Raw genomic sequence first — 14,434 nt, forward strand, 5'->3', positions numbered from 1 at the left:
ATGCACTATGCTTTTTTATAGGAGCTTTTCAAAGCAAAGGTTTTATGGTGTCGGACACACAACATTGAAAGTTTCTGGATCCACAACATTGAAAGTTTCTGGACACACAACATTGCAAGTTGATAAAAGCGTTGTAAAAAAACAAAACGGCTAAGCTTTTTACGCCAAACTTTTAATTCAGAAACTGACAATAGAGAAAAGAACGAGTCTGGAGAAATCGATGACAAACAACCAAGCAAGCAAGAAGTACAAAAAGTGTTCCATGGTCTCACCCTCTTCAAAGCAGGATGGGCAAATGGACTTGTCATTTACGCCTATCACAGTCAGGTGTTTGTGCTACGTGAAATGATCAGTCAAAAGTCCAACAAGTTATGTGCAGTGTCGTCTGCTCAGTGAGAGCAAAAAACTAGATAGACCTTCTGAAATTGAAGCAAACATGCCGAACATGCATCCCCTCGATGTCTCCCAGTCGTTGCTGAGCGAAGTATTCACCCAGTTTCTGATGGGTGCTTCGATGGCCGAAAGTGGGTGCGCTAAATCTGGTTGCGGACCGAGGAATGCCTGGTCTGAGCCAATTCTGGCCAAATGGTCAGATTTCTCATTACCAGGTACTCCTGAGTGACCTGGCACCCAGATTAAAGCAAGCTCGTTATGTTTACCACCATAATTTAGTCAAGACTTGCATTGCAGATCTAGTTGGGGAGTAGTTAGAAGGCTGGCCAATGCCTTAAGTGCAGCTTGGTTGTCCTTCCCTTCCACCTATGTTCCATCCCGTAGCCCATTGCTTTGACGATTGCAATTATCTTAGCCTGGAAGACCGAAGCATATTCCCCAACTAAAAAGTGCAACTTATCCACATTAACTTCGTAAAAGACCGCAGATCGAGACCCAGAGTCAGTTTTGGAGCCATCAGTGAGGATTCGACAATGTGTGAGTCCGGTCTCACTGATGGAATGAAACCAGCATTCAGTCTCAGGGAACTCCACATTATAGAATCTCTTCAACAAAGGTAATGGTGGCGTACTATCCTGTAGCATTGAAAATACAAAAGTGCTTAAATCTCTGCCGCCAGCAATTTCCGTCGCGCCGCACTCAGTGTTGTACCAACATCCGGTTCTTTTTAGTCTGCAGGTGGACTTTAAGGCTTTCCCACGTATGAAAACATAAAGTGACGGTAAGTGCAGCAGTGCGTCAAGAGCACTATACACCACTCAAAAAAATTCAAGTTAAATAAAGAGGGTATCAAGCAACCATTTTGGTTCTTTACTATCGAAACCAGATAAATTTTCGTGGACCCCCACTTACAACTCATGGACCCCCATATTTTTTTTACGCCAACGTAGACCCCCGTCGGGTCTCCGGTGGACCCCTGGGGGGACCACTTTGGGAATCCCTGATTTAGACTATTAAATATCGAGCAACAATTACTTGTATGTATTTTATACAATTCAATTGGACTTAATGGCGGTATGTAACTTACTGCATTGAATAATTGATGCAATTTATCTATAAAAATTTTAACAATAATTTGATCAATATCGAAACGGCTCTGTTCTGAACTCATTTCAGAGGACAGGGTTATTTGCCTACTGGGTAGACTCGAACGAACGGCAACAAGTACACCGCCGCCTTTAGAGAGACCAGTTGTGCGGGGACATCTGTCTTTGCGATATACGTTATACACTAGTCTCAATAGTAACAAGTTAAGAAGTATAAGTTCGGGCGAAACCGAACATTATATACCCGGCGCACATATTAAATATTGTTTTTTCACCTTTCAGTAAACTGAATGATAAGCAAGAGTATTTTTCCAAACATGTCGATAATATACTATGATTTATTGAAATAATTGGACCAAGTTTGGTGGAAATCGGTAAGGCGGTTATCAATATACACTTACGTAGTAAGTAATCAATCATCTTGTGTCTTGTTAAGTGATTGTTGTAAGTTGGCGTCTTAGCTTATTAAAAAATCGGAGTTTTCGTATTTCTGAAATGTACCGTACCGTATGGTAAGTGGCAGTAATTTTAGTCCGATTTCAAAAATTTTCAGCATATTGTTTATTCACGCCAAGGTTGATAAATGTGCCGAGTTTGGTAGAAATTGGTAAACCGGTTGCCGAGATACACACATGTAGGCATAAGTGGGCGGTGCCACGCCCATTTTCCAAAAATGTCACCAATTATAATTTTCTGCTAAGAGGTTATTGCATATATAGATTTTGAGTAAATTAGCTTACTTACTTACTTACTTATTTATCGCAGTTTTCGTATTTCTGTAAATTACCGTTATATGGGAGGTGGGCGTGGTTCTTGTCGGATTTCAAAAATTTTCAACAGGTATCATAGTCAATCCCTAAATAATGTTCTCAGCGAGTTTGGTGGGGATTGGTAAAGGGACTACAGAGATATCATAAGTGGGCGGGGCCACGCCCATTTTCCAAAAATTTCATAACTGTCTTATTTTATGCCAAATTTCTACTTCGTATACCAACTTTCAACAATTTGAATCCAGTATTTGCGGAAATATCGTAGTTTTTGCATATTTCAAAAATAGCGTTATATGGGAGGTGGGCGTGGTTATTGTCCGATTCTGCCCATTTTCCATCCCAACCTACCCTGGATAAAAAGAAACCTACTTACCAAATTTTGTTGACATATCTCAATTTGTTCTCGAGTTATCGTGTTCACGGACAGACAGACGGACGGACAGTCACCGCTTAAACGATTTCTCTTTTCATTCTGATCATTTATGTATATATATGTCTATATCTATCTCGATTCGTTTTGGCTGTTACAAACAACCGTTATGTGAACAAAATTATAATACCCTTGTGCACAAGGGCGCTCGGGTATAAAAATATTGTATCCCCACAGAACTTTGTTACCGATTCACACACGTCCATTGTATACATTTTTGGAGCACATATCAAGCATATTTTCAATATTTCGGTGCCATAGACGGAGACCACATGACCAAAAAAACTCATCACACTTCCGATCGATTGAAAGTTTTTGAGCTTAGCATGTTAATATACACATATCGATATCCGGAGGCCTGCCTACTGAACAGCGGTCTTGACCATGCGCTTGTAGCTATTAAAGATGCCAATTAAAACTGATTTCTCAATATTCTTCAGATGGCTTGGAAAATTTACAGAATTTAATTACAATATATAGAAAATGAATTCAAGGGTGCCTGCTAATTCTAATGGCCTTAAAGTTCTGCCAGCCCATCCTAAAAGTGCATTATTGCAAGTATAAGTCAACATACTTCAGTGGGATTGTTCTTTTAACAGCACATAAGTAATATTGTGAGTAGATGAAATATCTACAGCCATATCATATGAAAAATGTCATAAACTTAATTTTGAAGTCCGCACGCCTGAGAGAAAACTTATATCGTATCGTGTGACACATGGGTGAAAAGATAATTCTGAGTACGCTATATCTTTCACAGATCCTTTAGCACTAGAATGCCTCAATAAATCATTCATTTATTTATTTATAGTCTAATACAGGTACAGACCAAAGCATAATAGAAAAAAATAATATGTATATTATTACACTATACAGCACTCGGCTGGGTATTGGATCAAACCAAATTTTTTTAAGAGATTGAGTCTGATCTATTATTATTATTGGCCAAATAATAGACATAAGAACGATTATGAGAAATGTAAACATAACAAAACTGTCAAAGCTAAACTTCAAAATGGGGGGATTGCCAGATGAATGTACGTAACCAATAGTTATTCAAGACACGAACCATTATATCAGTATAGACACGAATTGACATGGCCACTATGAAAACGCCCACACTGACATACGATAAAAGAATCGGTGGTCACATACCACGAGGCTAGAAAAATATATTTCTTTTTGGAATTGAACACGGAGCGAACCACACTCATCAGCCCTCGCAAGAACGGAATTACAACCAAGTAATTAAAGTGGATTAAAAGCTTGTATTAAAAGCTGGCGACATTCGGGGGTCGATACTCACCCCTCAGTGGAAATTAATAGAGGCAAAAGGTGCCGTCACAATCCTTCCGGCAAATGCCCAGCCATGTTGTTGCGTAGAATAAAGAAGTTGTGAGCATCAAATCTGGAATATTCATTTGACAGCAATTGAGTCACCATAAGCCGGTAATCATTACACGTAAGTCAGCCACTTTCTTGCCATCCTTCCATTGGAAACGAGCTATCCATCAACAGTAAATAAAGATTCCTGTTTGGACCGGCAAACCAAGGTCAAGCAAATCATTGGCGCCCAACTAAACGGGTGAAAAAGAATAAGTTTTTGTTGAACATAACCACACTTAAGCCCGGCATAAAATAACCGCGTGCTCAGCCGAGGGAAAATAGAAATTTCATCATCGAATCAATTTAATACATCATAAAATTAGATTTAAGGAAAAATTAAAATCTTTTAGTCGTTTTTCTCATTTTGTTGGTCACAAAATTGTACGTCGGTGAACCATACATATTCGAGTTTAATAGATATTTGATAAATTTTTCTTTTAGAAATTCCGCTGTTATAAATCATCGTTGAGATTGAATCAAATAATTATCTTTTGAATTCATAATCACTGTAAATCAATATCGTCCTCAGTCTTCACACGGCATGATTTAATTGATATTACATCAAAACGTCAAGCTGTGAGGTTGTACTTTATTGTGCTCTAATTTTGGCTTTCTACTTACTAAGTTCGTTGTGCTAACTGTGTGTTAAAGTAGTGATAAAAAGTGCTTATGAGCATCAGCGTGTGAAATAATTGAAGCTAAGTGAAGGTTATTGGTTTTATATTAAAGTAAATTTAATTAAACTTCACTAGCATACATTCTAATTTTGCAGAGTCATTTGTTGCCATCATTGTTGTTGTATCCTTTGTAGTTAACTGAATTCATTTTGTTTTCGCACATTTGTTCTACTCTTTTTGTTTACTTCTTCTAGTAATTCTTGTCACAGCTGTTTGCGTTGCGTTTATTAAGTGTCACAATACAGTGATACTCAAACTGTTCGCTACATATATTTTTAAGCTAAATACATCAGCTCCTAAATTGTTGTGTGTGTTGTGTTAAACTTATTTTGCTTGTATTTTTATTAACATAAGTGTTATTAAAACTTTCAATATGAAGTGTGATCTTGATAACTGCCAAATTAAAAGCGAATCTGTACGCTACTTATCGTGCTGGCTGTGTGATGGTATTTACCATCTGAAATGTGCTGGTTTGACGGGAAGAATTCTGGACGCTATTAATGATGGCAAGAGCCTTCGCTGGTCTTGCGTAAAGTGCAGGTCAACCGAAGTTGATCTTTTCAATCTATTTAGACAAACCAGAAATGGTTTTACAGAAATAGGAAGAGAATTGTCGGTACTGACAGAAGAATTTAAGTATTATGAAAATATGTTTAAATCATTCAAATGCTTAGATACCTTGCAATCTGTTAAGGATATCCGTGTGTCTAAACGTAAGCGTCTTCATAGTCCATCTAAGGAAATTGCTGCCGTTGCACGTCAGAATAATCTTCCGACGGACTTAATTAATTTATCCTCTCCGTGTCCTCCAGCATCAGAATCCTCAGCCTCAAAAGACCGTGTAACGAAATCTGCTTCGGATAATAAAGAGCCTTAAGTATCTTCCCCTTCCCCCATTGAAGTTGTGGCATCATCTTCAAAGCCTCCACCGCCTTCCCTATCCTCAACTACTAACGCAGAAACTAAACCCCCTCCACCGGTAGTCCAGTCTGATACGAGGAAACTAGTTGTGGTTCCGCCAAAGAAGCCAATCTGTGTTTCTAGATTTTCGAGAGACACTACCGAAGACGATATAAAGCTTTACATCTCATCAAAAATTACAACTGTCGACTTAAGAATCAGAAAATTTAATTTTAATTACGAAAGAAATATTGCTTCATTTAAAATTGACGTAAATTTAGATAATTTTAATGCACTGCTTAGTAGTTCTTTTTGGCCCCCCGGAGCTTTCGTTCGTGAATTCGAATATAGGCCCAAAAAAGTAAATAACTTAGCTAATATGCCCCGTCATAACACTGAATCAAAAAACTAATTATTAAATCTGCTTTAAGTATTTATTACCAAAATGTAAGAGGCTTAAGTACTAAATTAACGAACTTATACTTTAAAGGCCTTGAATTTAATTACAATATTCTTTCTTTTACTGAAACTTGGCTGAAACCTCACATTTTCAATTCAGAGATTCTTCCAAATAATTATCATATCTATAGACAAGATAGGGAGGACAGAATCGGCGGTGGCGTACTCTTCGCTGTAGACTCTTCAATACCATCTGAAGAAGTTAGTCTTCCACACGTTGATTCAATAGAGTTCAAATGCATTCGTGTACAGGCTGGAAAAGGGTCTATTTACTTAGCTCTGTGCTATATCCCCTCCCCGATCTGACACATTGGTGTATTCACGACTCATGTCTTTACTGAAATCAGTAAATTTACTGACTAAACCTTTTGATTCAATGATTATGTTGGGTGATTTTAATTTACCAAGCATATCATGGAACATCATTGGCAATGATATCATACCTTTCGCGTCTAGTGCGTGCAACAACGTATTTTTAGAGGAGATGGCTGAACTCTGCCTAACTCAGGTTAATGTACTTCACAATAAGTTTGGTAAAGTATTAGATCTTGTTTATGTTGATGATGCATCTAAGTCCGTTGTAAATAAGTGTGATCCACTAGTTTTGCCCGAAGATGTCTACCACCCTGCTACGGAGGTATCTTACGAAGTTATAAGTGATGGTCAAAATTGCAGTACCCAAGCATACGAGCCAAATATTCGCTTTGATTTTTCGAAAGCCAACTTTAAAATGCTTAACAAAGAACTGTCTAAATTGTCGTGGCCTGCATATAACGAAAATATTGAACAAAGCGTTGCACTTTGTAACTTTACTTTACATAAATTATTTGAAAAGCATGTGCCTAACCGTATGTATGTTCCTGAAGAGCAAACACAGTTATGGTTCACTAAAGAACTGAGAAATTTGAAAAACAGAATGTCGCGTTATTTTAGATTACACAGTAAGTATTGCCCGGTTTGTAGTTGCAGTTAAAGAAAACACATGAAAAGGCACGATTTTTTTTAAATTCGAAAAAATGTAAATATTTCAAAAACGATGACACTTTTACCTGAAAATTTTTTGTTTATCAGGGAGCTCACCCCCCCAGCTACCTTCCCCTAAAGTTTGGCACGTTACTTCTGTGACACCCTGTATATTAGTTAAAGCACGATAAAGCTAAAAGTATGGCTCATAAGGATGCCTTAATGTAAACAAAGAAAATAATTTGTCTCCTTTAAATTATGCTGAACTGAATATTTGTATTACTGTTTTATATTTTTATTTGTTTACCCCGAACGACGTCGGGTGCTCTGCTAGTATGTACATATGTACGCTTTTAAAACGAATGCGCGGTAAATTAAAATTTTGTAACGTTGCTAGAGCACTTTTCAGATTTATGTTTTTAACACCAGTACAATTTTTAAAATCTTTTGCTTAAAAAACTTTTGTTACACTATTTTATTTTAATCATTTGATTGTACATGTTAAATAAAGGCTTGTTTTTTTAAATATATATATATTTTTTTACATTATATATTTTATTTTTATTTATATAATAAAAACAGCTCTTATAAATATTTTATTTTGTTGCTTTAAATCGAAAAGTTCTTTAAATGTAAAGTCTATCTTAGGCATTTTCATCTAAGTTAAGGGCGCGTTGTTCAATGTATGGCTATCACCAGTACAACATTATCGAAGATTTCGACATCATGCATATAACATGTGATCGATAAAAAAGTTGTTGTATTTAACCGGAACTTCCGATCTGTGTTAATCAGACATTGAACAACGGGCCCTAAGGGCCAATTTCAAATGAATGTTTAAACGGCACTTAAGTTTAATTGTGGATTGCTGTTTAAATTTCATTTAGCTTTCGTTGGGTTTCAGATCACCTTTATTTAAATATGCCAATCAATTGGCAGCACTGCTGCTTGTTCCTTGAAATTGTTGTTGCGTTTGCTTGTTTGTATACATTTGATGCTGAACAGCTGGCTGTCTTTTGGTGGCATTGATTAAACAGCCTACCAATCAATTTTGGTTGTTTGGCACAAACCCATGGTTGCATATCTCATATTGAAATAGCCAATATTGGCCACTTAAGATCAGATTAAATGTATGATCTGAAAATGAATAGTGAAAGTTAATCATTAATCTCCACTTAAGTAGGCCATATGAAATTGGGCCTAAGCCTTTTGACCACTTCGGTATGTGAATTATAGACAATTATTTTCCGTTTACCTTTACCATCCCGTGGCAAGCTACTATGCAGCATTATCCACATCGCCTTAACAGTATTCAGAAGAAACACATCGTACACAGGGCTGCCAACTTGGCTGAAACCGTGCCATTTTTGGCCGAATTTTACTTCAAATGGCACTTAATTTTTCAATTTGGCACTTTTGAAAAATAATAATATTTCAATTAAATTTTGTGAAATATTTTGCGTGTACTTCTTTTTGTCAACTAAAATTTTCTAATTTTTATAGTGTATACAACTGGTCTATCCTACTTTGCATAGGACTTTTGTGTAGCATGCAATATTGATGGATCGTGATCCATATCGCAAAATTTCTAGAAATTTTGAAATCTGGATCGCGGATCGCAGTACTGTCAATAAATATTGAACGTGTAGCATATTTCGTTCGCGATACGTCAATACGTGTGTATTTCAAAATAAAGTGGAGATTTAAATGTTAAAGGCGAAACGTTAATTATTGGATTAATTATTTATTTGGCAGTGGTAATTTTTAATAACGTCGGACGACGAAAGCGCACATATCCAGCCGGCGGTGTTGGGATTAACGAATGACCACAGGTGTTTGAAGGAGTTTATCCTACAATTGGAAAGTATGCCGGAATTGTGGGATCCTTCGTCCAAAAGCTACATGAATAAAATAAAAAGAACGGCCGGACATGAGAAATTATTACTAATCTTAAAAAAAATTAATGATAACGCCACTGTAGGTGATGTCCGAAAAAAAATAAATTCTTTACGATCAAATTATCGCAAGGAATTGAAAAAAATTATTGACTCCAAGCGCTCCGGAGCTGGTACAGAAGACGTTTATATTCCAAAGTCTTGGACATTTAACGCTCTTCACTTTTTAAATAAAAATGAGAAGCCTGTTGACCTGGTAAGTAAATTTGTTTTAAAGATTTCCTTGAATTCTACTCATACTCTAGTGAATACCTAGCTATAAAGGTGGAAAGAAAAGAAAGTAGTATGTAGATTGTCTGTTGTTTTAAGTGAAAACTTTTATTATTCTTTTTTTTCATATACATAAGTGATAAAAATTGAGTGGCAAAAGTTAGCATCTATATTCGTCATTGTAATATTTGCAAAATTTGTCTCTTATAGTTTTGGCACATCTTGTTGAATTTCGCGCCGAACTGCTTTGTACGGTGGTTAATTGAAAATTATACTCATTGGAATTTGGTGCCTGATAATTAGAATCTTTTCTCATTAAATAATTGTGCAGATAACAACAAGCTGCTGTCACTTTTGCGGCTTTCTGCGGGCTGAGACTTATGGCTTTCTGGAAAACTCCAAATTTATTGACGAGGATACCAAACGCACACTCAATGATACATCTAGCCTTCGAAACCCGTTTATTAAACAATTGCTCTTATTGTGATACTCTTTTTTGAGGATAAGGCTTCATAAAGTTAGGGCCTAGCGCGAAAGCTTCGTCTCCTATAAAAACATATGGGAATGATTCCGAGGTGTTTGGCAATGGTGTCCATTCCGGTATATTTAAACGATTTTGTTGCAAACGCTCCCAGAATTTAGTGTAAAACAAGACACCACCATCAGACACGCGTCCATTGCATCCAATATCAACCATGACAAATTCCTTTTTAGCATTGCAATAGCCATAAGAACGATACTGTATGTTCCTTTATAGTTATAATATAGCGCTCCCGAACCATTTGGACGCTTTATTTTTACGTGTTTCCCGTTAACTGCGCCGATGCAGTTATAAAAATTATGTAATACACGAAATTCATCAGAAACACTTCTCCACTCTTCTGCTGTACTAGGCATCTAAAAAAAGAAATTTGAAATCCATTTTATAAATAAAATATAAAATTAACTCTCAGTTTCACCAATCAATTTTAAAATTTATCAGACCGTTAAAATTTAAAATGACAAATTTTCCGAACTACATTTTATCATTTTAAATTTTAACAGGCTGATAATTTTAAAATTGATTGGTGCAAACGGGCATAAATGTAAAGAATTAAAATCAATTTTATTAATTAACAATAATTTTCTTTCTTTCAGAACCAGGTAGAATCGCAAAATGTGGACGAATTGGTGCAAGTTGAGGAGCAGACAAATAGAGAGGACTTATCTAACACTTCCTTTTCATCTATTAGCGAGTTGGCTCCTCCTCGGAAAAACAAAAAAAATTGTGCAGTGGGTAAACAAAACGAGCTAATTGAAAAGGCATGTTCCCTATTGTCTGCACCCCAAAGTTCTACAAACATAAACGCAACGGCATTATACTGGAGTGAAAAATTAGAGCATCTAAATCCAACGCAGCGTATGCTAGCTGAAAAAGGAATTAATGATATTTTATTTGAAGCAGAACTGGGTAACTTGAGACGTAACTCTGTTAAAATAATTGTATATCCAGACGCTTGCAACACGGATGTGCCATCAGCTCCGACACCAGAACCCAAAATATATAATCAATTACCACCATTACCACGTTTCTCTGAATCATCACCGCAACCAGATATTAAAGCTATTCGAGTCCAAAGACCGCCACCTATTTATGTACCACCGCCAACACCTTCACCAGACTCCAATTTTGGAATGCCTCTGCAGAGTGAATATATAACACCTAACTACCCACATACTCCGTCTCCTATTCTATCTTCGCAATCTAGTTTTTCCTCGCAATTGCCTCCAAGTGGCCAAGCAATGCTAATATACAATACTGAAGTAGGTGCCACTGAAGAAATACAAAGCACAGAGGAATACTCACTAAGATCTCTTTTTTCATCATTCCCTGGCAACTAAAATTATTACATAAATCATATGTATTTATTTGCACAGTTTTCTGAATAAATTATAACAAAATACCATATGTACATGTGTATCATTTAGTACACTTACTTTAATGCAGTTTCGAAGAGCGTATATCAAAGCTTCACATGTATCCATGATCGCTTCGCTTATTGCTTGCCGCGACATAATCGCTGTATACCGCACCTGCTTAAAGTAGCTGTAAAATAATCACAATAAGTTGTGAACAAATATCATTAGATTTGGGTACATACCTTCCTGTTGCTAAATAATGCAAAGTTTTTCTTTTGGCGAAATTGCAGCTCTCATAACTGTATCTTGCTTAGTTATATATGGGCTGATTAATTCAAGAATATGGTCGAAAATTTCAGTGGAGATCCGAAAGTAATTTTCGTAGTCGCTTAATTCCTTGCAAAGTCGAATCGAGTCCAATAATCTCAAATGAGTGTACCTATGCCGCTCCAGGTACCATCTTCGACTCCAATACTTCCTCTTTGTTTCTGTTTTTAATGAAAATGCCAGTAATATGGCTAAACACGCTCTTTTTGAATTTTCTTGCATTTTTCTTATTTAAGAACGACTTGCACAGTTCAAAAGTTTGAAAATAATGACGCGATAAATATTGAAGGTGTAGCATAGCAGAGAGTGGATCATCATGCATCAATATGGATTACGATACTGGATCGCGATCCATATTGATCGTGAGACAGGGCCCTATGATGAAATAAAGTATTAAGTTGATCAACAATACCACGCATTGCTAGACCGTTTACCTTTCACGCGTTTGTGTTTAGAGAGCATCAACAAACCACATACATATTTCTCTCTATTCTCTCTCCTCTTTTTTATACATACTCAGCTAGCACAGCGCAAAAATAAAAGAAAAGAACCTTTGCCAGCTTCAGGCAGGGGCAAAGCGAAACTTATGTACAAGCAGCGCTGCGCCCAAAGCGAAATTCATGTATGTATGTACAAGCAGCGATAGATGCCAGTTTAACACAAAACATAAACATGAGACAAATTCGAGTAATTTTGCCCAAAATTGTTATCTCTAATTAGTATGGGAACCAAAAACAAACAAAGTTACCATATGGTAAAATGTTTTAAAGTTACCAGGTGGCAAAATTAACACAGTAGATAATATAGAACCTAAATGTAATTCTTAACAGAAGTGATTAAAACATAACAGTTTGGCAATTTAAACACTGTTGAAGTTGATTTCCGGTATTTCTCTTACTAGTGCCTGGAACTATACTTCTTATTTACTACAGCCGGCAGCTTTAACAATTTCATATTGGTTTTCTGTTCTTTGGCAAATTACGCTTTGTTAGCCATAAATTTTATTATGTTTTAACCGCTGTCGCGTACTGGCCGCAACAAAATAAACATTTGTTTCCCCTTTGTTCTATTTACCAATTTCCTTTCACTCCAGCCGATAGGAGTGAAGTCTGCCGACACTCAAGTGTACATATGTATGTTCATACCTAAATAAATAGCAGAATGAGCTCAAGTTGAGCGAAATAGTTGTTTGTCGGTGGAGCGCCACCGCAAAGGGGAAAAGTCTCCATTAGGGCACTCCGCCCAAAAACGGTGCCGACCGAGGGCAATAATGTAGGAATGAGAGATGACGCGAAAGACCGTAGTAGGGGTGTCGCCTTTGCTCTCACCTATTGCGGCACTTTTGTTGTCCGCTGTATGATGGCAATGGCAAGTCCATGGTGTTGTTTGTGTGCGCCGTGGTGGCGACCGCTAAAGCGCCCAATTCGCTTCTAGAATGATCGGGCCGGCGCCAATTGATCGGGCACCAACAACACCGGCGCTGACACTCCAACGGTTTGCGTACCGGTGCGTAGGTTGCGGCCTGGCTCGCGACTGCGTGCCGGGGCAGTTCTAAGCGAGCTTTGAGAAAGGCAAGACCCTTATTGCGAGCGCGAGTGCTTTTATACATAGTAGCCCAGTAAAATTAGATAAATCTGTTTAGTGCGAGGTGTTTAAAATTGAATAAAAATTCGGTAAGTGCCAGGCGAGGCACTTAGATTGCAGTAGCAGCAGCGATTAGTTTCGAGGAGCAGCGCCAGTCGAGGCGTGGTGAAGTCGGCACCGGATTTGGGAGCCATATTCCCGAGGAGCACCCCTGCGGTCGGAACGCCCACCGACCGCCGATAAGTATCGTTTTCTTTTGTTGTGTCGTGTATTTAGGCGTTATTGTTGTCGGCAGGCTTCCTCTTATTGTGTTTCCCTTTCCGATCCTGTTTAGCATCCTGCACCCTGAGCCCAGTCATACAGGCGGGTTAAAGATATCCCCGGCAGCACGGGCGGTAGTGCGAGTGGGTTCGTAACCTTTTGGTTGGACCTCACCTCGGGTGCGCCCCAAAAACAAGGTTTTGTCTTTTTAAATCTTCGTGTTTAAAAATTTTCTGTTTAGCTAAAATTTTCGACCCACCCTATTATTACGTACATATATATATATTAGCTGGTGCCGTTTGGTATTGTTGTCGTTGTTGTCCCTAGCTAGATTTTGTTTGTTGGGTATTTGGATTGCGTGTATATTGTCCCTTGCAAGCAACCCCGCCGTCTCCACTGAGCCAGCCGGTTGCTTGGGATTTTTCTTGTCATCTCCCTTTTGTGCGTGCATTTGTTTATTTCGTTTGGGACATTTAGGTAGGTCGGCTTTTGTAAACAAAAGGTAAGGTGACACCGCCTTTGTATCAAGACCCCTGGATCATATAGGGAATTAATTTATAGTTTAAAAGGCATTGTCATCGTGATTGGAACTATTCTGAAAACTTGGTTAAAAATCGATTGGACATTTTCGCGGGATGACCAATGCGGTAAAGTTAACACTGTTAGTGTTATTGTCCAGTTTCACAGCCCTTGTAAAGATATTCCGAGATCACTAAAATTTGAGGACATATAATTCAGTAAATCTTGGTACTCTGCTCCGATGAAAGCATTTGAGTATAGAGCGCACTTTTCCTCATTAGTTTTCTTATATTATTAAGTTATTTTTACTGATGAAGAAAATAGTAGGAAGAAACTAGCCGTACATCGAGTTTTTTCACCAGAACTTTGACAAATAGTATTCGATCAGACTAACAGATTTTTAATTAGGCCAGCATAACTCTCCCTATAACCAGCCGTTGAACATTTCTGCTTGGAATATCTTTTGAAGGATCTTAAACTTCGATTTTAAATAGCGCAGAAAGCAGACGTAGGCGGACAGTTTTATAACAGAGTTTTATAGCCCACGATCTAAAATATATCCCCATAAAATAATACTGCCCGACGAGACCAGACA

The 14,434-nt window shown here is 37.6% G+C and overlaps 2 protein-coding genes across 5 annotated transcripts in view; one reads left to right on the top strand and one right to left on the bottom strand.

The window, feature by feature from the left end:
- LOC108381406 (glutamate receptor ionotropic, kainate 2) overlaps positions 1–14,434 on the top strand; it is a 446,498-nt gene that overhangs the window by 288,502 nt on the left and 143,562 nt on the right. The window contains exon 6 of one of the 4 annotated variants that reach the window (XM_017637834.1): positions 10,387–11,197. The exons of the other annotated variants lie outside the window; for them this stretch is intronic. Coding sequence (XP_017493323.1) covers positions 10,387–11,130 — 744 coding nt within the window. The 3' untranslated portion in view covers positions 11,131–11,197. Of the gene's footprint in view, positions 1–10,386; positions 11,198–14,434 lie in introns of those variants that run through there. 4 annotated transcript variants of the gene reach the window in all.
- On the bottom strand, positions 9,243–11,497 carry LOC108381435 (uncharacterized). The gene is made up of 3 exons (XM_017637861.1): positions 11,391–11,497; positions 11,227–11,335; positions 9,243–10,146 (listed from the first exon to the last, which is right to left on the bottom strand). The coding sequence occupies exons 2-3, from the start codon at positions 11,302–11,304 to the stop codon at positions 9,856–9,858; spliced, it is 369 nt and encodes a 122-aa protein (XP_017493350.1). The 5' UTR covers positions 11,305–11,335; positions 11,391–11,497; the 3' UTR covers positions 9,243–9,855.

This window comes from Rhagoletis zephyria, unplaced genomic scaffold (assembly GCF_001687245.7).
Source record: "Rhagoletis zephyria isolate East Lansing unplaced genomic scaffold, Rhagoletis_zephyria_1.1 Rzeph_scaffold_00136, whole genome shotgun sequence".
Lineage (NCBI taxonomy): Eukaryota > Metazoa > Arthropoda > Insecta > Diptera > Tephritidae > Rhagoletis > Rhagoletis zephyria.